The 22220-nt window shown below is 34.0% G+C and overlaps 1 protein-coding gene across 1 annotated transcript; it reads left to right on the top strand.

Annotated features, from left to right (window-relative positions):
* The first annotated feature begins 570 nt into the window (after positions 1–570).
* On the top strand, positions 571–12088 carry LOC140049976 (proton-coupled amino acid transporter 1-like). Its single transcript, XM_072094937.1, has 11 exons — positions 571–683; positions 1146–1375; positions 2030–2120; positions 3519–3610; positions 4327–4422; positions 5231–5315; positions 6164–6334; positions 6910–7029; positions 8155–8321; positions 8836–9002; positions 9627–12088. Exons 2-11 carry the CDS (start codon positions 1152–1154, stop codon positions 9911–9913), a joined length of 1500 nt encoding a protein of 499 aa, XP_071951038.1. The 5' UTR covers positions 571–683; positions 1146–1151; the 3' UTR covers positions 9914–12088.
* The last annotated feature ends 10132 nt before the right edge of the window (positions 12089–22220 follow it).

Genomic DNA, 22220 nt, shown 5'->3' with positions numbered 1-22220 from the left:
ATACAATTATGCTACATACAGAAAATATAATAGATATCGCGGTGGTGGCGTTAGCAGGGGACGTGTGAGAAGTACGGTTAGTGAGGGTGTTTTCTCATTGGTCAGAAGTTCAGTATCGTTTTTATTAATTAAAAATTTTTCCCGGACATTATCGTTCCGGAAACAATCAATTGAAATGAATATATTTTAAGTAATAAAAGAAAAAAAAATAATGCCATGACATGAGGTGAATGATGACATGTTATAATAGACGGGAACCGATTCCGCTTGAGATTAAAATGAAAATGATAGTTTCATTAAAATCAGATAATTATCCAATAAATGCGATCATTTTTAACCTAAAATTGAAAATTATTATTGAGCGCTTACTGATTGATCACGCGCACTTGATTATTTGATTGACTATTAATTAACTGATTCAATCAGTGATTGGTTCGTTGAAAAAATTAAACAGATAGGCCTACTTCCTTCATGGCTAGTGCGGACACGCGCACGGAGACGGCCTTATAAAAAAAATGATAAAGCGCCCTCAAACCAAGTACTGTACGTGGATTTTGTAATCGTTGACCCATGACGGATAACAACATTTAATCCGCAAAACGAGACAGAACAATGGTTGTTTATAATCAAAATATTTATAGTTTTATGTATATCTGAACCACCGTTTGTTAAGGACATTTAAAGTAAGTATATTGGAATCATTTTGTCTTTAAATTAACGAAATCGGTAGGTTAGTTGAGAAGTAAGCCCAGTTTGAATTTAGGCTTGTGGATTAGCCCGTTAGCCGGATCGTCGCGATCGTACACCACCGCCCACAAAATGGGTTGTGTTTGCCGTCAATTTAATTCAAGGTTAAATCGGTGTCAGCTAAAGCTAGGCCTAACCGATTGCCGTAAAATGGCGTATTACCTATTGTTTTGGTATTACGTGGCTCATTTATAATCTAAGTAGGTGTGAAAGTACATTTTATTAGTCCATATATTGATGATTAATGTGATCTTCACAAAACTTGTCTTTAAAAATAAAAATTTTTAATTGTCAAAATAAATATTTCCTAGTTTAATTCGTGCCAATTATAAATGATGTCCAGACCTATATAATATAATTATTATATTATTATATAGTATAAATCTGTTTTTTTTTAGATCAAAATGGAAAAGGATCCATTGCTTAGTGAAGATCCATGTGTTAACAGTTTGTCCGATGACAATGATATTGGTCAAGAGAAACCGGTTATAAACACTGTCATACGTCCAGGTAGACTTACGAGTATCACATCAAAGGAGCCAGAGAGCAGCAGTGACGATGATGATATACGGATACGGGGATTTTCAGTTTCATCGGAGTCGCGCCAAAACATCGAGCACTCTACTAGGTAAAGACGTACTGAAATTTAACTCATTCACTGACATTACTGTACTGTATTGTATATTTATACTACTACCCTCGTTTCTTCAAATTATTTTATTATTATTCATAATCTAATATCTAATAGTAATACAGTGTTATATAATAATAATTACAGACACCTTTCTATCTAATAAAATAATAGTTTTTAGATTCTAAATTAGGCCAAATACAAATTTTGAAGCTGCAATACATTTTCTTAATTATTTGCTATTTTAATTTTTTTTTAAAGAAATGGTCATATTCATTTTTTTAAATGAGAAATTCAATTTTCAAATAACATTACATTATCATAATCATTAAATGTTATACAATATTGCTATTAGTGATTAAATAAAATTAAATGTTATTGAAATGACAGATTTTTAATCAATTCAAAGTACCAAATATGGGAATGATGGTTACATATCGCCATTTTTAGTTTAGACCCTCATAAAAAAAATTTAAAAAATGAAGTCACCTGAATTTATACAGTATTGTAATGTAATTTTTAAAATGTGTCCCTTTGTGCATAAACAGAAAAATAACATAATTATAATAATTGTAATTGTAGTACAGTATACAACTCAGGTGTACGGAGTAGGGCAAAAACAAAAATAAATAATGTTGTTTTTTTTAACAGTAATTTCCAGACACTTGCTCATCTTATAAAGGGCAATATAGGAACGGGTTTGCTTGGTTTAGCAGTAGCTGTGAAACATGCTGGAATTCTCGTAAGTTTTAATATTTACAATATATTATATATTATATAAAATTGTATACACTTTTTTTTAACTCGCTCTCACAATTATGTATATCTTTAAGACATGTTTAGACTATCAAACTAGTTTGACAAAAAATGTAATTGTGTAAGCTCTGTCTACACTATCAAACTTTATGTGACAAAAAAATGTAATTTTGTAAGCTCTGTCTACACTATCAAACTTTATGTGACAAAAAATGTAATTGTGTAAGCTCTGTCTACACTATCAAACTTTATGTGACAAAAAATGTAATTGTGTAAGCTCTGTCTACACTATCAAACTTTATGTGACAAAAAAAATGTAATTGTGTAAGCTCTGTCTACACTATCAAACTTTATGTGACAAAAAAATGTAATTTTGTAAGCTCTGTCTACACTATCAAACTTTATGTCACAAAAAAATGTAATTGTGTAAGCTCTGTCTACACTATCAAACTTTATGTCACAAAAAAATGTAATTGTGTAAGCTCTGTCTACACTATCAAACTTTATGTGACCAAAAAATGTAATTGTGTAAGCTCTGTCTACACTATCAAACTTTATGTGACAAAAAAATGTAATTGTGTAAGCTCTGTCTACACTATCAAATTTTATGTGACAAAAAATGTGATTGTGTAAGCTCTGTCTACACTATCAAACTTTATGTGACAAAAAAATGTGATTGTGTAAGCTCTGTCTACACTATCAAACTTTATGTGACAAAAAAAATGTAATTGTGTAAGCTCTGTCTACACTATCAAACTTTATGTGACAAAAAAATGTAAAAAAAATATACTGTAGACATGATGATGTCATATCATATTTAGGAACATCGCACTTTTTTTGTCAAATTAGTTTGATAGTGTAGACTGAGATTTAGTCTATTGTTATCTTCAATAATGGACCAAAATGATTAGATAAGCATGCTCAATTTCATTCAGTTTCTTTTATGGCCTCTTTCTACTGAGAAAGAAAATAGGAATTTAAAATTAGGATTTTCTTGCCAGCAGAAACGGGTCCACCTTAAAGTTCAATGACGATTGTTTGAAAACGATCAAGTTGAAATGATACAAATAGCAATTACCTTTCCTATAACTCGGTAACATTTCAATGTTTACATAGAAGATCGCTGATTATTGTTTACAATATCGTCGAATAACGTCGATAAAAGAGGCTTAAAAGAACCGATTTTTAAATACGGTTTTAAAAACCCCAATTGACTCTGGTGTCTATCGTCAAATACCGGTTTAAAAAAAGTTTCTTTAAGCAATTTTTAGCTGCAAGGTAAAACTGGTATTCACAGAATAACAGGCCCTTAGACTTGTATTCTCAAACATTTTACCAAAAAGAGTACAAAAAAAGTATTATGTGAATATTTTTGTCTTTACAGCTTGGGCCTCTTGCCATCAGTATCATGGCGGTGGTAGCAACTCATTGTATGTCTGTGCTGGTGGAGTGTAGCCATTATCTGCAGTCCAATAAGTATATACTTTATAATTATTAAGACTCTAATAACGGACCACATAAATATTGACAATTAAAGACCATTCCATTTTTGCACAATTTCAATATTAATAGATAAAAATTAAAAAAGACAATAATTAAATTAAAGACAATTACAGACCATTATTTTTTCACTATATCCAACTTCAATATTCCAAAAAAAATTATTGTTATTAATTAAAATTATTATTAAATAAAATACACTCTATTTTTCTTATTAGATTCCATTGGTATTAAACAAACAAAAAACATATTTGTGGCACTGTTCAATATTTAAGTCTCCTAAAATCTATAGCAAAATTAATTGTTTTGAAAATTTCACATAGAAAGAATTTGTTTAGAATTCATTGTTTCAGTTCTTATCCTGTGTAGTAATTGGTTAATTAGCTTTTCCAGATTAATTTAAACAAAACAATTAACAAACAGAAACCAAAATAATTGTTGCCAAGTACCAGTTGTGGCCCAAACAAGCCCATGATAACAACTATTTGTTACAGAAGTAGTGTTTCTATTATTATGTTTTAGTTCTTACAGATAATTACAACTTTCAAAACAATTTCTTTGGATTTGAACCTACGATCTCACAATCAGTTGTCCAACATGCAACACAATGTGCCACACGCCCATGCCACATACAGTATATACTGAAACCAGAATTGTTTTCACGGAAACTAAAATTGTTTTATTTTTTACAGAGTTGATGCTGTATCCTTATCCTATGGTCAGGTTGCAGAGTACAGCTTTCAGTATTCAAAATTCTCGTTCTTCCAGAAATATTGCAAGTTTGGAAAGTATGTATTTTATACACAGAAATTGTATTTCCTTTAATATAATTTTTTCAGCATTTTGAATTTGAAAATATATCAATATATTTATTTATAAATCAAATCAAACCCTATTTTTAAACAAAATTTGCAATAGGACCATATAGTTTTTATTTTTACATTAAATGTAGTTTGTGATATAAAATTAGATCTAAAAAACATAGGGAATGGGACTTTCTAACAGGGAAGTTACATAGACATATCTATAGATTTGTAATTTCCCTGATACATAAAACTGTATCTGTTTATGCAATGGTAATGTTAGCAATTATGTAGATCCTATACCGTCCTTATGTTATATTGCTGAATGAAATAGGAAGTAATATCCAGCTAACAGGAAAAGATGTGCCAATAAAATTATATAAATATTAGTAGTAAAGGATTTAATGCCCTAATACGCCTAAAAATTATGCAAAAATGAAATTAAGCAGGAAAAAATTCTTATCAAATCTTAATCTTCTTGTTTCATGTTTTTGCTGTTGTTAATTTCTTAGATCATATTCAAGCATAAACTTGTAACAAGTTGTAACCAGATTTGATCTTTGATATTACACCTTTTAATACACGCATACACGGACCCTGAGAAGGGAAAGCGTAATTGCGCTCTATTTTACTACTACTACTCATTGGTGAGAGATCTCACAGGGACAAATTTATTCAAAATTCACACTATGCAAACATGGTTACAAGTTGTTAAATTTTGCAGATGTGAACAGTTGGTCCCAAGAACCAAACAACTACATACTGTCTTTGTAATATTGTAACTTTTTTTCAGATATGCAGTGAATTTTTTCCTAATAATAACACAGTTTGGATTTTGTTGTGCATACTTCCTCTTTATGGGCGATAACATCATGCAGGTATGTAAACTTAACAATTGTATTCATTCTACTAGCTGCAGCTAGTACAAAAACGATAATATTCTTTAATACACTTTTTGTAGCCTGAAACTTTAAGGAAGAAAACAGTTAGGTATAGACCACAATAATCACCAGTCAAACAAGCGCCACATTCAATTTAATTTCCACAGACAAATAAGTGCCACATTCAAATAAGCTCCAAACAAGTGCCAGTCAAATACCAGTAGGCACCACAGACAAATGAGCACCACAGGCAAACAAGCACCACATTGAAATAAGTACTGCAGGCAAATAAGCACCACAGTTTAATAAGCACCGCAGACAAATAAGTACCACAGACAAATAAGCACCACAGTTTAATAAGCACCGCAGACAAATAAGTACTGCAGGCAAATAAGTACCACAGACAAATAAGCTCCAAACAAGTGCCAGTCAAATACCAGTAGGCACCACAGACAAATGAGCACCACAGACAAATGAGCACCACAGGCAAATAAGCACCACATTGAAATAAGTACTGCTATGCAGGCAAATAAGCACCACAGACAAATAAGCACCACAGTTTAATAAGCACCGCAGGCAAATAAGTACTGCAGGCAAATATGTACCACAGACAAATAAGCAACACAGTTAAATAAGCAACACAGTTTAATAAGCACCGCAGACAAATAAGCTCCACAAGCAAATAACCACTACAGAAAAATAAGCACCACAGACAATTAAGCCATGGTGCCACAAACAAACAAGCGACAGACTAATAACTCTAGACAAATAAAATATTGTAAAATTATACTGATACTAGCACATGTTCATTTACAGTAACTTTCTATTTTGTGTTCTATTTTTAGATCTACCAGCATTACTATGGAGTGGATGGCGTACCAGACATCAAATGGTTTATTGCAATGCTATTTCTACCAGTCGTAATCTACTGCTACATTCGTGAATTAGATGACCTTGCCATCTTTTCTATGATTGCAAATGTTTTACTAATTGCAGGGATAGCTATCATATATGAGGTACAAATGTTTTCCTAATAATCGTATTCAATTTCCAAACGGAAATAAGTTTTATATGATTTAAAACTTTCTTTGGTTATCCTGGTTAAATTAGTTTGTTTTTATTGTGTGTAATGTTGTTCATGTTTTGAACCAAACAAATGAAATCAATGCTACAACTATACTAGCTACTATTCAGTTTGTAACTCTTCTATGTAGTGAATATTATGTTATAATATGTTTGTTTAAATAGTAGAGTTGTCAATTGGTGGTTATGATGCTTGGCTACCAATCTAAGGGTCCTGGGTTCAAGTCCTGTCATATGTCAGGACGAAGACTTGTAATAAGACTTTGTAGAACATCTTGTGTGCGTACATGTTTGTTGTGTGAACGGGATTGCCACCTTTAAGAAGTGAATGAATTCGCTTATGGTTATCCATAGGCATTTTGCCTAAATATATCAAAACAAAACCAAATGAAATAAACAAACTATAAACAAAATGAAACAGTCAAAAATCAAACAACCAAAAAGAAATAGGATATGATAGTGCAAGTAATTTAATAATTATAATGATTTTGAATTTGTTGTTGTCTAGTACATGTTCACACATCTTGGTGAATGTCAACCCGTGAGTGACCTACCTCTGGTGGCGGATGTTTCTCAGTGGCCTATATTTTTTGGGACTGCTATCTACGCGTTTGAAGGCATAGGAGTGGTAAGTCACAATATTAACTTTCTCAATATTCCTGTCAATGAATTAGTCAAACATGGAAAGAAAATAAGACTATTAAATAAAAGCAAATAATTAAAAAATAAAAATAACTTAAATATGATTTGGTTTTAGTATAAAGCATGACAAGTTTCATAAAATTTGGTATTGACAACTCACATATAAATAGTTCAGGATATACAGTACACAATTTTAACTTTTATGACAAACATAATAAAAATGAGGCTCAGGTCAAACCAGAAAATTAACCTTCTTTTTTAATAAAAAGAAGAAAAATTTAATTACGCAGATGATTTCTAATACTGTACAATGCCTATATGGAAACACACAACAAAACACAGCACACACTATTTAAGAATTCCTATATAATTGCATCAAACCTAGATTGGACAACATTTAGTCCAATTGCTCAGGAAAAACATCAAACAAAATCCTCACATACACACTAATAGGACTGTTCATGGTCAATGAGTTCAGGTTGTCATAAAATCTAAACCTTCTTTAATATCAATATCTTTCAAGAGAAACTCTACAGTTCTTTTGAGAACTAAATATACAGAATGTACCACAAACCTTATACATCAACATTTGATTTCGCCATGCAAACCTTCAAACAATATAATATCTTGGAGGTTTCGCAACCTTACGAATACGATAACGACAACGGATATGTCACGCACACGTATTCGTTTTTCGTAAGCCAATACAAATCTGTTTCGCATGGCAATGAAATATTGAGGGCGCGGTCCAAAATATGACTGCGATAAATTTGAGCGAAGCGCAGGTACGTGTTGCTTGGTGCTTGGCTGCCTAGTAGGCCTAGCGTAACATCAAAGCGAGTGAAGACTTTCAAAACTGCTATTTATCAAAATTGACCTGGCATTTTAGTAAATTACTTTAGTAAATTACTTTCAATAAAGGTATAATTATATTATAGTCATGAATCATTCCTGATTCAAATGCAAAATGTGTAAAATAGATCAAAAACTATACTCGTTTTGTAGTTACGAATATGACTGGTGATATTCGTCAACACGAATACGCTTTACGAATATGAAATGGGGATCAGCTCAAAAGTTTCACAAATGTCTATTAACTTATTATTATTAGGTTCTACCTCTTGAAAACCAGATGAGGAACCCTCAGGACTTTAAGAAGGTTTTGTTTGGTGGTATGTCATTTGTAGGGCTTATGTATCTTATGATGGGAACCTTTGGATATCTAACATTTGGAGAGTGTTTACAAGATACAATTACTCTAGATATACCACAAGATGGGTAAGAAGACTTTCGAAGTTAATTTCAATTTTTTTTTAATTGTCCCCTTTTATGGATGACAACAGGATTCTGGCCTTTTGTCAATCAGAGGCACAGAACATACACAAAGAATGTTGTCAAAATTCTGTTTGCTTTTACAGTTTGTATATAAGGATAGCCCACTAAGTTCTTAGACTTGTTTCCAGTGGGGTCCTTCTGGTGCTGAATTGGGCAGGACACTGGGAGATGATCCTCTACTCTATTTCAACGAGTGTACTTTGTTCTTTAACGTGTTGCTTGCACACAGCAACAACGGAATCTATATTCCAAACTGCCAGTTGCAAGACACGGAAATCGTTGATGGGATTTGAACCATGGAGCAAAGGAAACCTATGGCATTTTACAGTTCAGCACACAACACAGAGACTACCGTCTGATTAGCCAGCTGCACTACTGAATATGACGTTAAAAATACACTAACCTGTAGAATGTCAACAGACAAACATGAATAATAATGGGGTTTTTTTTTATACAGGTTTTACATCGTTGTAAAGTTGTTGTTCATTGCTGCTATTTTTGTCACATATGGCCTTCAGTTCTATGTTCCTATTCAAATTCTCTACCCACCAGTCAAAAAAAGGTTCAATCTTCAGAACACTACATGGGAGTATGTCTTCAGGACTGTACTAGTATTTATTACATGTAAGTAACATATTTAACAAGAAATTGTAAGAATATATATAAATTCCCTTGAACCTCATCCAATCATCCCCCATTTAAAAAAAGATAAACTGGATTCTTTAAAGTATGAGCAAGAAGTCTACACTCTACCTCCAGTTTTTAATCCTTATCCTTAATGACTTGTTCTAACACCAGATCTACATGGTTGACAAGGCCTTGAACCTGTGCCGATTTGATGGCTATTGGTTGTCCCTGCTTTAAACTCGACATTATTTATGCCAAAAATAAGTTATGGCAATTGGAGCTAATAAAATGACTGCATTTATGCTCTTGTTTTTGTTTATGTCAGACATCTGTCGTAAACGACAATGTCAATTAGTTTTACATTTATCTGAATAATGGATGAAATTGATGGCTAATTGGTCCTAACATTGATCAAGAGCTTCTCTCGTCCAGTGCCAACCTTGACCAGAGGATACTAGATGCAGGGGCTGCCATAAGAGCCAGCAGTGCTGATTTCAAATGCCTAATGGGACCCTAGCTCCATTTATGCAATGCTGTACCAACATCCTAAAATGTCATCTCACAAAAATGTAATGCATTTATTCTAAAGATGTCATCATAATTTGTCTTTATTTTTTGCAGTACTTATAGCCATAGCAATACCTAAGCTTGCCCTAGTTATTTCACTAGTTGGATCATTCGCCAGCAGCTTCTTGGCACTTATCTTACCACCAGTCTTAGAAGAGTTAAACTACGCCGACCTTGGCTATGCATCAGGGAGAACAAAGTTAAGATTAACCAAGAATTTGATAATTGCAATTATAGGTTTTATTGGGTTTCTGATTGGCACTATAGTGTCGATACAACAGATAATTGAAACCCCTGCAAGGCCTTCACAATGTGACATCAAATGTCCGTTGGAACCATGAAAGAGTAAGTGAAGAACAGAACTGACAATCGACTATATAAATAGTGGGTATGTTCAAACCTACACACAATTATGGTTTTGTATCAATTCATATTTTAATTAGCATTCATTGATTGTTATAGGCCGCTATAATGATGCACTAGTTTATAGTCATAGTCATAGTCATATATACTTTATTGTCCATTTAAAAAAAAACAGAAATGTTGTACCAAGTGCTTTTCCTTATCTAGCTTCAGCTCAGTGGCGTAATGGCTCCGAGTGCTCACTGGTTAAACCGAGGGGCTAGAGGAAGAAAACAAGCATTAAAATATGTTAAAACGCTAAAAACGGTAAAGGCCTCCAGCGTTGGAGGGCCACTTAGAGTCCCTAAACCAGGAGCCCTGGGTCTCTGCGTTACGTCACTGCTCCAGCTGGTAAATAATCTTTCATATCTCTCCATATCTTAACACATTCCTAGTATACTGTGTGTGATACAACCACATAAAGGCCAAAGCAAATGGATTATATGGTTCTCGTCAATTCTGCTCACGTCAAGAAATAACTAGATTGACGGTGAAAAATGAAAAAAAAGGCAATAGAATTCGTTCTCTTCTGGTTATATATTTCACACAAGGTGACTTTGCATTTAATGTTAATGTAAAAGTGTAGGCCTAACAGGGTCTAGGACTGGGATAGGCTGACTTGGATGATTTTGTGGATGAAACATGTTTGAACATGCCATTAAAATCTGATGATGAAAAGTTTACCAAAATCTCGCACTGAAATGACGAAAAGCTTATAATGAAATTTCCCCTGGCCAAATATGGTAAATTGATGATATATAAAATATGAAGACTTGTATTTTAATTGAAATTCGGTGGTCAACATTGGGTGTCAGATGACCTAATTACCCAAAAGTAAGGGTATAAAATTATTAGACACGTAAAGTTGTTGTTGAACATATCTTGAGTACAACTAAAATATAAATGATACTTTTTAAATATTTTAGTATTTTATTTAAAAAAAAATATTTTAACCAAAAAATATTGATGTTTCTATAATAAAATGATAATATGCTATAAAATAAGTAAATAATACATTTTTGTAAATCTAATGTAACAGTTAATGTATGTTTCTAATTGTTTATGTATATTCTGGCTGAACTCTTAATTTGAGGACATTAACCTCCAATGTCAGGTAAAGTGATATAATAATTGCTTATTTGTGTAAATAGTTTAACAGTAAAATATATATTTTACCAATTTTTAATAACCAAAGTATTTTAAAGATTACTACATTTTATTTGTGATGTGCTATTTTAAGGACTTACAATTATAATAAATAAGTTTTCAGTTTAACAAAAAAAACAAAGACAGTTTAAAAAGCCTGGTTACCAATCCCTACAGTGGGCCTACATTGTGTCGATGCTGGCCGGGCATTAGCGATTCTATTTCATGAAAATGCTTGTCTATGCCACAGCTAGGCCGCCGCCTAGTCACTTTCTTGACCCTGACCTAGCCTACTTAGTACCTAATACCTTGATTCATCTTCTTGGTTGACTCGGCAAGTACTATCTGTTCATCTTTGTCTCACATCATTAAATACACGTTTTAACATCATGATAAATTAGACAAACAGTGCACATCAAATTCGCTGTTATTAAAACCCTCCATGATTGTTAATTAGTAATTAAGTACGACATGATCTTGCCTCTAGGATTCCTATCTGGTCTGCTGTATGCGCGCTTAGCCGCCGCACCACAACACGTGCATTGCTTGCAAAAACAATGCCACGCCAACAAAATGAGATGCCGATGACGTCGACTAAATTCAATGTGTGATTGGTTAATAGTTACCATTTAAACTACCAATCAGCAAAGTTTTGTTTGTTTTGTTTTACCACATACATAGTGAATTAACAATTACATAACATAATTCAGATAAATAGCAAGTTAAATTTCTGAAATAAAGTCGACTAAGATCAACTTTGATGATTGTTTTGTATGCGTCAAATATTGTATAGCGCGCGAATGTTGTAGCGATTAGAAAACGGTGTAAAAAAACAGACTTTGACATTTAAATGAAACAAATCATTTATGCTATAAATTCACTCAATGGAATGGTCTAGTCTTGGAAAACCCCTTCTATGCATTCACCAATAAACAATGTAAAGGGTCAGTCTGGTCGTGGCGTAAGCGTAACTGTAACTGAATAAGATGTCCTACAGTGTTACGGGCCAAAGTGCGGATTGGTTTATTCATAAATTATAAATACTTATATTGTACTAAATATTTGATAAGAGATTGATATAATCATTAGATGATACGTGTTACTACAATTAATATTAAATATTTTACACAATTCAGAAAACAAGGCATCGTAAATTTGAATTATTAATCAAGCTGCAGCGAACACAATTTTAGACGATAATTAGACCTACCCACCTGTTGTTTGATAAATTATTGTATTCACTTCGTTGTAAACAAGTTTTCAGTAAACGATCAAACCACAGGACAAAACAGTTAAGTGATCGAGCCAAAGACAATAAAAACATCATCAGCGCAAGTTTTTCATCGTCAAACTACACAATCTACACGTCACATGACTAGAATACTCTATGTCACCGAAAAGAAACTTCTTTATCCTCAAGTTCTAATAGGCATAGATTACGGCCACGATAAATAGGACTTCGAAGATCTCACTTGACTGTTTCTCAGATTGGGTTACTGTTGCTAAATTGAGATATTCAATTAAACGTAAAGGGAGCAAGACTAAAAGGTAAAATAGGCACCTCGGAGGATATCTGTAAGAAATATACTTTACTCGTGATGCTGTCACTAAATTCAGATAGTATTTTGTTGCTAAATTGAGATATTAAAAATAAACGTAGAGAGAACAAGAGTCGCAAGGAAAATAGGAACTTCTTCGGAGGATCTATCTAAGAAATTACTCGAGATAGTCAATGAAAGTACCTTTCGAAGTACCTTTCGAAGATCTCACTTGACTGTTTCTCAGATTGGGTTACTGTTGCTAAATTGAGATATTCAATTAAACGTAAAGGGACTGCAAAACTCGAAGGTAAAGATAGAAACTTCAAAACTCTCAGAAATACTTTACTGAGGATATGGTTTTTGTTGATAAATTTAGATATTCAATGAAACATAGTCAGAAGTAAGACTTGAAGGTAAATTGTAACAACTTCGAAGATCTCTCTCAGAAATATAGTTTACCGAGGATATTGTTTTATTGCTAAATTAAGATATTCAATGAAACATACAGTAGATATAAGTAAATCTTGAAGGTAAAGATAGAAACTTCGAAACTCTCAGAAATATAGTTTACTGAAGATATTGTTTTTGTTGCTAAATTAAGATATTCAATGAAACATAGAAATAAGTAAATCTTGAAGGTAAAGCCGGAAACGTCAAAGATCTCTCTCAGAAATATAGTTTACTGAAGATATTGTTTTTGTTGATAATAAATTGAGATATCCAATGAACAATGAAACAAAGTCAGAAGTAAGACTTGAAGGTAAAGTGTAAGAACTTCGACGATCTCTCTCAGAAATATACTTTACCGAGGATATTGTTTTATTGCTAAATTGAGATATTCAATGAAACACAGAGAAAAGTAAAACTTGAAGGCAAAGTATAAGAACTTTTTTAATTTCTCTCATAAATATAGTTTACTAGGGATATTTGTTGTTGTTCATGCTTAAGCCCTAATTGAGATATTCAATAAAACACAGATAAAAGTAAGACTTGAAGGTAAAGTGGAAGAACTAAAACGATCTCTCTCAGAAATATAGTTATTGTTTTCCCGCTAAATTGAGATAGAGAAGGTAAAGCAGCAGCAGAAGCATTACACTTTTCAGGGAACTTTCTTGAACGTTTAGAAAATTTAAGCAAAGAAAGAAACACAACTGGACTTGTAGCGAACTATGTACACTCTAACTACCAAGATATGTCTGACGTGCTTTGCCTCTATCGTCATATTGTTAAACGCTCTGGTTGCCTTTGCCATCATTCTTGTACGAGGTTTGCGGAAACGAAATAACATATTTCTTTTGCACGTCACCGTATCCGATATATTAAGATGTTCTGGACTTATTGTTTTTATCATTTTGTGTGACGATTGTAGTAATGCAAAGACAATCCCAACTAATATTGCAACATTGTATTACTTTAAATTATTTATGCTTATGTCAACATCACTTACTATTCTCAACATTTCGATAGAGAGATACGTAGCTGTTATCAAGGCACCAGCACAATACAAAGTAATATACACGAACAAATTATACATGAAATTAATAGTGGGTATTTGGATTATAAGCGCTTCTGTGACCTCACTTGAACTGTTATTTACAACTTGTAGATTCGAATTCCGACATGTGAACTTCACCATGTGTTGTTTAATTGTATTTGTAAACTTTGTACTTGGTGTTAAAATTGTACGTGGTATAAGGTCAAGCTATTTTAGAACATCTGGTAAAAGGAATCGCACTTTTAAACTTAGTTACCGAATTGCTTTATTTGCCATGATAAGAAGCGCTATATTTATATCTGTGTTAATAACACTGTATATTATAGATAGTATTTCATTACACAAAAACAACTCCCATAAAAAAGCAAATGACCCGGACCGGCCACTCCAACCGCAACCGTATTCAAATTTCAAACCAGACATCAAACCTACGCTGGGGGAATTTCCATTTCTTATCGTAATGAACATTGTAATGTCAATAGATTCGTTCTTAACTCCAATACTGGTTTGGAATTTTCACCCCTTCTTTAAAAAAGAAATTAAAAACGCTTTTTCTAAAAAATGAGTTTATTTTCATTTCATCGTACTGAACGATATCTTTTTCCACAAGCCATAAAACCTACAAACAAAAATTACAAACGATGACAATTATAAGTAAAATATACTGTAAATATTGTTTTTATATATATCAAATATGTTTATAGTAATGTAGTTTCAATGGTTATTTTGTAATTGTTAATGCAAGCAATGGAATTTCCAGAAATGGATGAGAATAAATTTGAATCTTTGATCTCATCAACATCGTAATCTCAGCATGAAGGAATTATTTACCTAGATTATTCCTCTTTCATGATCTCAGGAAGATAATAAAGGCAGGATCTGTTGTTACCTACCCGATCAGGTAGCTCAATGATGATACAAAAATGTGTAAATAATTTAACATAGGCATAAGCTTTAATCTTTTAATGTAAGCCTATATCTACATTTGTAAATTCAGCATTCTATTTGTTTGTATTTATATATTTTTAACCTTAGGCCTATCTTTTTTACTGTTTCTATACGTTCTTAAATGCTATATAATTGATAAAATGGTTAATGAATATGCCTATGTATTTTAAATGAAATGTTAGCCCTGCTTTTAGACGTACTATTTTCCATTTTATATTTTGACAAAATAAATTGAATCTTAATAGTATTAGTATTAGTATTGCTTTTTTCTATTTTCCATTTAATTCTTAGCTCTTGGTAGCGCATTTTTCGCGTCGCCAAACAAGATGCTGCAAGATAGTAATACGCATGCGTACAAACTGACGCTGTCGATTCGCCTGAATTGTATTGTAGAAAAAACTTATCATTGTTCAGAAGTAGTCCCCTACGTAATCTCGAATTTCTCACTTCGTACAACGTAAGACAGTCTGTTTTATTATTAGTATTTATTAATTCATACAAGTATTAAACATGTACGAGGTCTGGTGAAGACATTTTCATTTAATTTAGGTAACCAATGGTGATAATGCACTCATTTAAAACTTATTTCAACGTCATCATTTTGACTTCGCATACAACGCTGTAAACATACACCCACAGCTTATTATGATTATCTCGCTCTTATCTTGGATATTGTATTTTGTATTCATGTCAATATACAACACACCAAGCTGTGAAACATCATAGACACCAGTTCTTACTGGTAAATACGTTCGGATTTGTGGATACCGTATTCTCTTGTTTATTACCGGATTTTCATTTACATTAATTAAATGTAGTATGTGTTCATGTTTTTATGCGAAGAAGTCTTTGTCAAGATGAAGAGGTTGAAGTACAAGCAGCGAAACTGGATCACGTGTCAAAGTAAAGGAACATTTCGATAACATCTTTTTAAATATCTTTTAGAGCGCATCACTTACTAGTAGTTTTGTAACACAACCATATTGATTACGAGTTAATAACTACTATAATACTATAGAGCAAAGATGTTTGACCGTGAACACAATATGAGCTCATCAAAAGTTGAAATGGTCGTGCCTTTGATGTGCTTATTGTCTGTCGACATCCTGACCAACGGTTTGGTTGCTGGTGCGATCATTCTTCTGAAGAACTTGCGGAAGAAGAACATATTACTTTGTCACCTAACCGTATCCGAAGTAATACGGTGTTTGGGGTTTCTTGTACATTTGATATTCATGAAGAACAGAAAAGGTAATCGGCCTAAGGGTTGTCATGATAAACTATTCGTGTCAATGCTTTGCTTTAAAAACATTGTGTTTATATCAACTGTACTAACTATTCTGAACATTTCGATAGAGAGATACATAGCGGTTGTTAAAGCCCCGACACAATACAAAGTAATATACACGAAAAAATTGTACTCGAAAATAATAGTGGCTATTTGGATTGTGAGCACTGCTATGGCCTCAATTGAATATTGTTTAGTTGTAACAAGTTGTTTACGATATATTTTTATTCATAGTGTGTATCTTTTAATTGTACTTGCTAATTATACATTTGGTGTTAAAATTGTACGCGGTATAAGGTCAAGCTATTTTAGAACTTCTGGACAAAGGAATCGCACGTTTCAACTTAGTTACCGGATTGCTTTATTTACGCTGACAAGAAATACTTTATTAACATTATCGTTTATCGTATTGTTTGTTGTCCCTGCAGTAATTGACCCACATGCTGATTATGGACCCATGTCTAATGGTACGATAGCACCTAACGGCACGGCAGCAGCAAACGGCACGGTAGCAGCAAACGGCACGGTAGCAGCAAACGCCACTGTATCAGCAAACCGCACGGTAGCAGCAGCAAACGACAAGACAGAATGGTGGATCAGTCATCACATAATGCATATATTAATATCAATAGATTCGTTCATCACTCCTATATTAGTATGGACCTTTCACCATTCCTTCCGGAGAGAAGTGATAAAAGCTTTTCAAAAATTTAGAAAGACCAGAAAAGAGCGAAATTAGACTGTACTTTCACTCTTGCATGGTGATACCTTTCTGTAGTCTACAAACGACTAACGGTAACAGCAAGAGCAGCTATTCATGTTCTACACAGTAATTTGACCCCTCCCCCGTCACGCTTTATTGCTTTCAGATCCGAAAGTTTATTGTTTGACTACAAAACATTGGCCTAAGTCGAGCTAGGCATGTTTACGGCTTTCTCTCTTTGCGGGTGAAATCACTTATTGCAGGCGACGATACACTGCATTTGTTATCCAATGAGAAGAGTTATAATATAGACATTCGGTTTGTTTGTAAATAGGAGGACGCGGCACTATCATCAAAACTACGTTAGATCTGCTCGAAACACTCACTTGCACTTTGCGATTTCTAGTACAGTTGTGCACTAGTCTGAGGGGGTCACAATTACTTTTGCAGAAACTTTATACTTTAATCTACATATTTCCTTGTACCATGTTTCTAATATTTAACTTATCGCTGTCTCCTAATCATGAAGATTTTGATCAACAATAATCGACAAGACTAAGCAAAGATTGTATAGCGCCGCAAGATAGGTAACTGGGTGAGACCTTTGTAATCCATGGACGCCATTCCGGCGGACAAGTTTGAACCGGAATAAAGTCGTTGTCAAGGCAATATCCACGATGTTTCGGTTAAAGAACGAAGTTGTCTAACCAAACATATCAATGTAAACACACAGAATTAATCGGAAAGTGTCCAGATCCCAAAGAAACTTTTATTTTTTATTTGTTTACATAATTTCTTCCCTTTTCCATGAAGCAATTTTTAAACCATTTCATTTAAATCACAATAATAACCTGTCCGCCCGAATGGCGTCCATGGATTTACTGGGCGCGTAGTGTTATAAGATAGGAGCTTGGCAACAGTTACCTATCTTGCGCCGCGTAGCGGCGCTATATAATCTTTGGACTAACGCCCGTATTCTTAAACCGGACTTTAGTCGTAGTTCGAAGTTCGACTTGGAAAAGTCGTAGTTCGAGCTATTACTTCAAATTCGATTCAAAAACGAAGTAGTCGAAGTTTGCAGTTCGACTTAATGAAGTCGAGCTTTTAGTCGAGTTGCACACGTCTGGGTAACAAAGCCTATACATTGGCCAATGACAAGAGAGTATTTGAGGAGCAGACCTAAATTTTGCCCATTGATATCACTTTCCATTTCTTACAACACTTGTTACGCATCAGGACTATATACATGAAAAATAATTTTAATCGTTAATTATTAGAACAATATCAGTATTAATTTAACAGTGAAGTATATTTGATTAACAACAAATAAAATCTTAAAAATATATTTAGGAACCATGGCGGTACGGTAACTTTTATATTTTCTAGGCCCCCAACAAAGTATGATCGCCACGAACCATGCACTTCATAGCGTGACAAGAAAGCGCTAGGCCCCCTAAACATTCCATCGCGTGGTGAATTGCCGCATCTCCCATTGTCGCTATGGCGTGACGTAGCTCAAGTCGGACTTGCGCGAAGAAAATAATGTAATTTGTATACAGTTGTAAATAAAGATGATTTTCATTATTATAATTTATACCAATGTATATTTAATTAAGCTAATATAACTATAGATATTTCATTCTTCAATATCTGGCCAATATAACAACTCAATGACTGTTACGTTTTTTATAAACATCGTTTAAAAACCATTTAGTCGACCATTTTAGTCTGCCCCCTCCAGGACTAAAAAAATCGATCAAAATCCGTCTCGATTTAGTCGAGGTTGGCCTGATTTAGTCGGTGATTTAGTTGAAGTTCGGTTTATGAATTAAAATGACGTCATTTTTTTAGTTTTAGCTCGAACTACAACTAAAGTCCGGTTTAAGAATACGGGCGTAAGGGTCTTTCCGGCACCGAAAAATCCAATCGAACGTCAATGTTTCGTTTTCAAGCGGCTACGCTCATGTCGATTGGCGCATGGCCACGTGAAAAAGAAACATTGTTGTTCGATTCGCCGGACCGGAACCGTGCCGGCGGAACAGGTGTGAAAGTAAGTAAACGAACTGTCGCAGTTCAAGCAAAAACAGTTAAAAATGATGTAATCTTAATTCATATAATATTGTAGCGACGTATTGACGTAAAATGCTGTATCGCAGGTTTGATTTCACGCAGGCGGAGGCAAACACAATTAGGGCAGTTGCTTACGTTGCGTAGATTGCGTTACGTTGCGTAGCTAGTGGGAACCAAGCTTTAACCACTCGGCCACTCACTCAGGTTCTAAAACATTAAACATGACGTCATCTTAATTAAAAATATTGTGCCTTTGTTGTTTATTATAATTTTGGCTGAATAAATTGAACTTTACACTTTACATTTATTCGCACGTAACGAACATTTCTGAGGTCTGATTGGTTGTGCTTAATACACCAACTAAAAGTATATAATTACAAACAGTAGGCCTACAACAACAGTCTGTTAATAACATTATCATTAAAAATGTACGATGTCAGGAAGAGGAAATTTAATTCAATTTAAGTGAAATATAGCCATAATGCACTAAAAATTTATATATCATCAGTATCAATATCACAAACAGCCCGACATCAGTACTGGTTAGCTCACTCGGACTATTACAGTGATAGATTTAACCAAGGGTAAACACTATGCTTCCTCTAAAAGCTAAGGTGTCTTTGGTGGTGTGCTTATTGTCTGTCGACATTCTGACCAACGGTTTGGTTGCTGGTGCGATTATTCTTCTGAGGAACTTGCGGAAGAACAACATATTACTTTGTCACTTAACCGTATCCGAAGTAATACGGTGTTTTGGCTTTCTTCTATATTCCGTGTCCTCCAATGACACGGGTATGCACAGCGGCGACAGTGACTGTCATGCACCGGTAATGTTTTGTTTTAAAAACTTCATGTTCATATCAACTTTACTAACTATTCTGAACATTTCAATAGAGAGATACATAGCGGTTGTTAAAGCCCCAACACAATACAAAGTAATATACACGAAAAAGTTGTACTCGAAAATAATAGTGAGTATTTGGATTGTGAGCACTTCTATTATCTTTCTTGACTATTGTCTAGTTGTCATATTTTGTAATCCAGATGAAGATATTTTTATGCACAGTATGTATATTTTGATTATACTTGCTAATTACACATTTGGAGTTAAAATTGTACGCGGTATAAGATCAAGCTATTTTAGAACTTCTGGACAAAGGAATCGCACGTTTCAACTTAGTTACCGGATTGCTTTATTTACGCTGACAAGAAATACTTTATTAACATTATCGTTTATCGTATTGTTTGTTGTCCCACATGCTGATTATGGACCCATGTCTAATGGTACGATAGCATCTATACGGCACGGCAGCAGCAAACGGCACGGTAGCAGCAAACGGCACGGTATCAGCAAACGGCACGGTAGCAGCAGCAAACGACAAGACAGAATGGTGGATCAGTCATCACATAATGCATATATTAATATCAATAGATTCGTTCATCACTCCTATATTAGTATGGACCTTTCACCATTCCTTCCGGAGAGAAGTGATAAAAGCTTTTCAAAAATTTAGAAAGACCAGAAAAGAGCGAAATTAGACTGTACTTTCACTCTTGCATGGTGATACTTTTCTGTAGTCTACAAACGACTAACGATAACGGCTATTCATGTTCTACACAGTAATTTGACCCCTCCCCCGTCACGCTTTATTGCTTTCAGATCCGAAAGTTTATTGTTTGACTACAAAACATTGGCCTAAGTCGAGCTAGGCATGTTTACGACTTTCTCTCTTTGCGGGTGAAATCACTTATTGCAGGCAACGATACACTGCATTTGTTATCCAATGAGAAGAGTTTAATATAGATATTCGTATACTTTTTCCTGACCAGCATTATCTTTGGGGTGCCTCTGTCTTGGTTGTTGTCTCTGAGCACCCGGTCGTCTGTGGCAAGGCAAATGTGTATCCTGTTCCTTTGTTTGGTCACCTAGGTAGGGGTCTGGGACCGCGACAGAACGAGAACGGATGGGGACCCTCCAAAGAAATTGCATTTTATTTGTCAGGCATTTGTATGATTTGTTTTTATTTTTTTGAATGCGCCTTGAGCACTCTTGAGTGGTATGTGCGCTATAAAAATCCTGTTATTATTATTATATATTATTATTCGGTTTGTTTGTATATAGGAGGACGCGGCACTATCATCAAACTACGTTAGATCTGCTCTCGAAACACTCACTTGCACTTTGCGATTTCTAGTACAGTTGTGCACTAGTCTGAGTGGGTCACAATACTTTTGCAGAAACTTTATACTTTAATCTACATATTTCCTTGTACAATGTTCTCATATTTAACTTCTCGCTGTCTCCTAATCATGAAGATTTTGATCAACAATAATCGACAAGACTAAGGGTCTTTCCGGCACCGAAAAATCCAATCGAACGTCAATGTTTCGTTTTCAAGCGGCTACGCTCATATCGATTGGCGCATATCATGGCCGCGTGAAAACGAAACATTGATGTTCGATTCGCCGGTCCGGAACCGTGCCGGAACAGGTGTGAAAGACCCTTAACGCCCGTAAACAAACTGTCGCAGTTCGAGCAAAAGCAGTTAAAAATGATGTAATCTTAATTCATATAATTTTTTACTTTTGTATTTAATTTTAATTTTGGCTGAATACATTGAACTTGAAAAAAGATAATTGGCAATAGGCCTATAAGCCGTTTTGACTGGTTGCGCATTTTCAGCGTGGCATAAAGTAGTAAGTAACGAATATCTAACCTTCTAGAAGTATATTACCAACTGCACGCTGTTATTGATATTATCATTAAAAATTTACGAGGTCCGGAAAGACAAATTTATTAATTTAGGTACCGGTAGCCAATAGCGATAACGCACTGTAACTTCAACTTACTTTAACGACATCAGCTGACTTAGAACAGCTCAACAGCCAGTAGTGGTGGTTAATATGCTCGGATTTTATTCTCTTATATTATAAAAGATATACAGTACTAATATAATATAATATATATATATATATAGAAACACATTAGGCAATGATATATATATATATATATACTGTATATATCACTTGCACTGATGAAGGGCTAGTGTTGCCC

This window comes from Antedon mediterranea, chromosome 5 (genome assembly GCF_964355755.1).
Source record: "Antedon mediterranea chromosome 5, ecAntMedi1.1, whole genome shotgun sequence".
Classification (NCBI taxonomy): domain Eukaryota; kingdom Metazoa; phylum Echinodermata; class Crinoidea; order Comatulida; family Antedonidae; genus Antedon; species Antedon mediterranea.
Note: the sequence above shows the minus strand (reverse complement) of the source record. Positions and strands in the feature narration are given on the sequence as shown.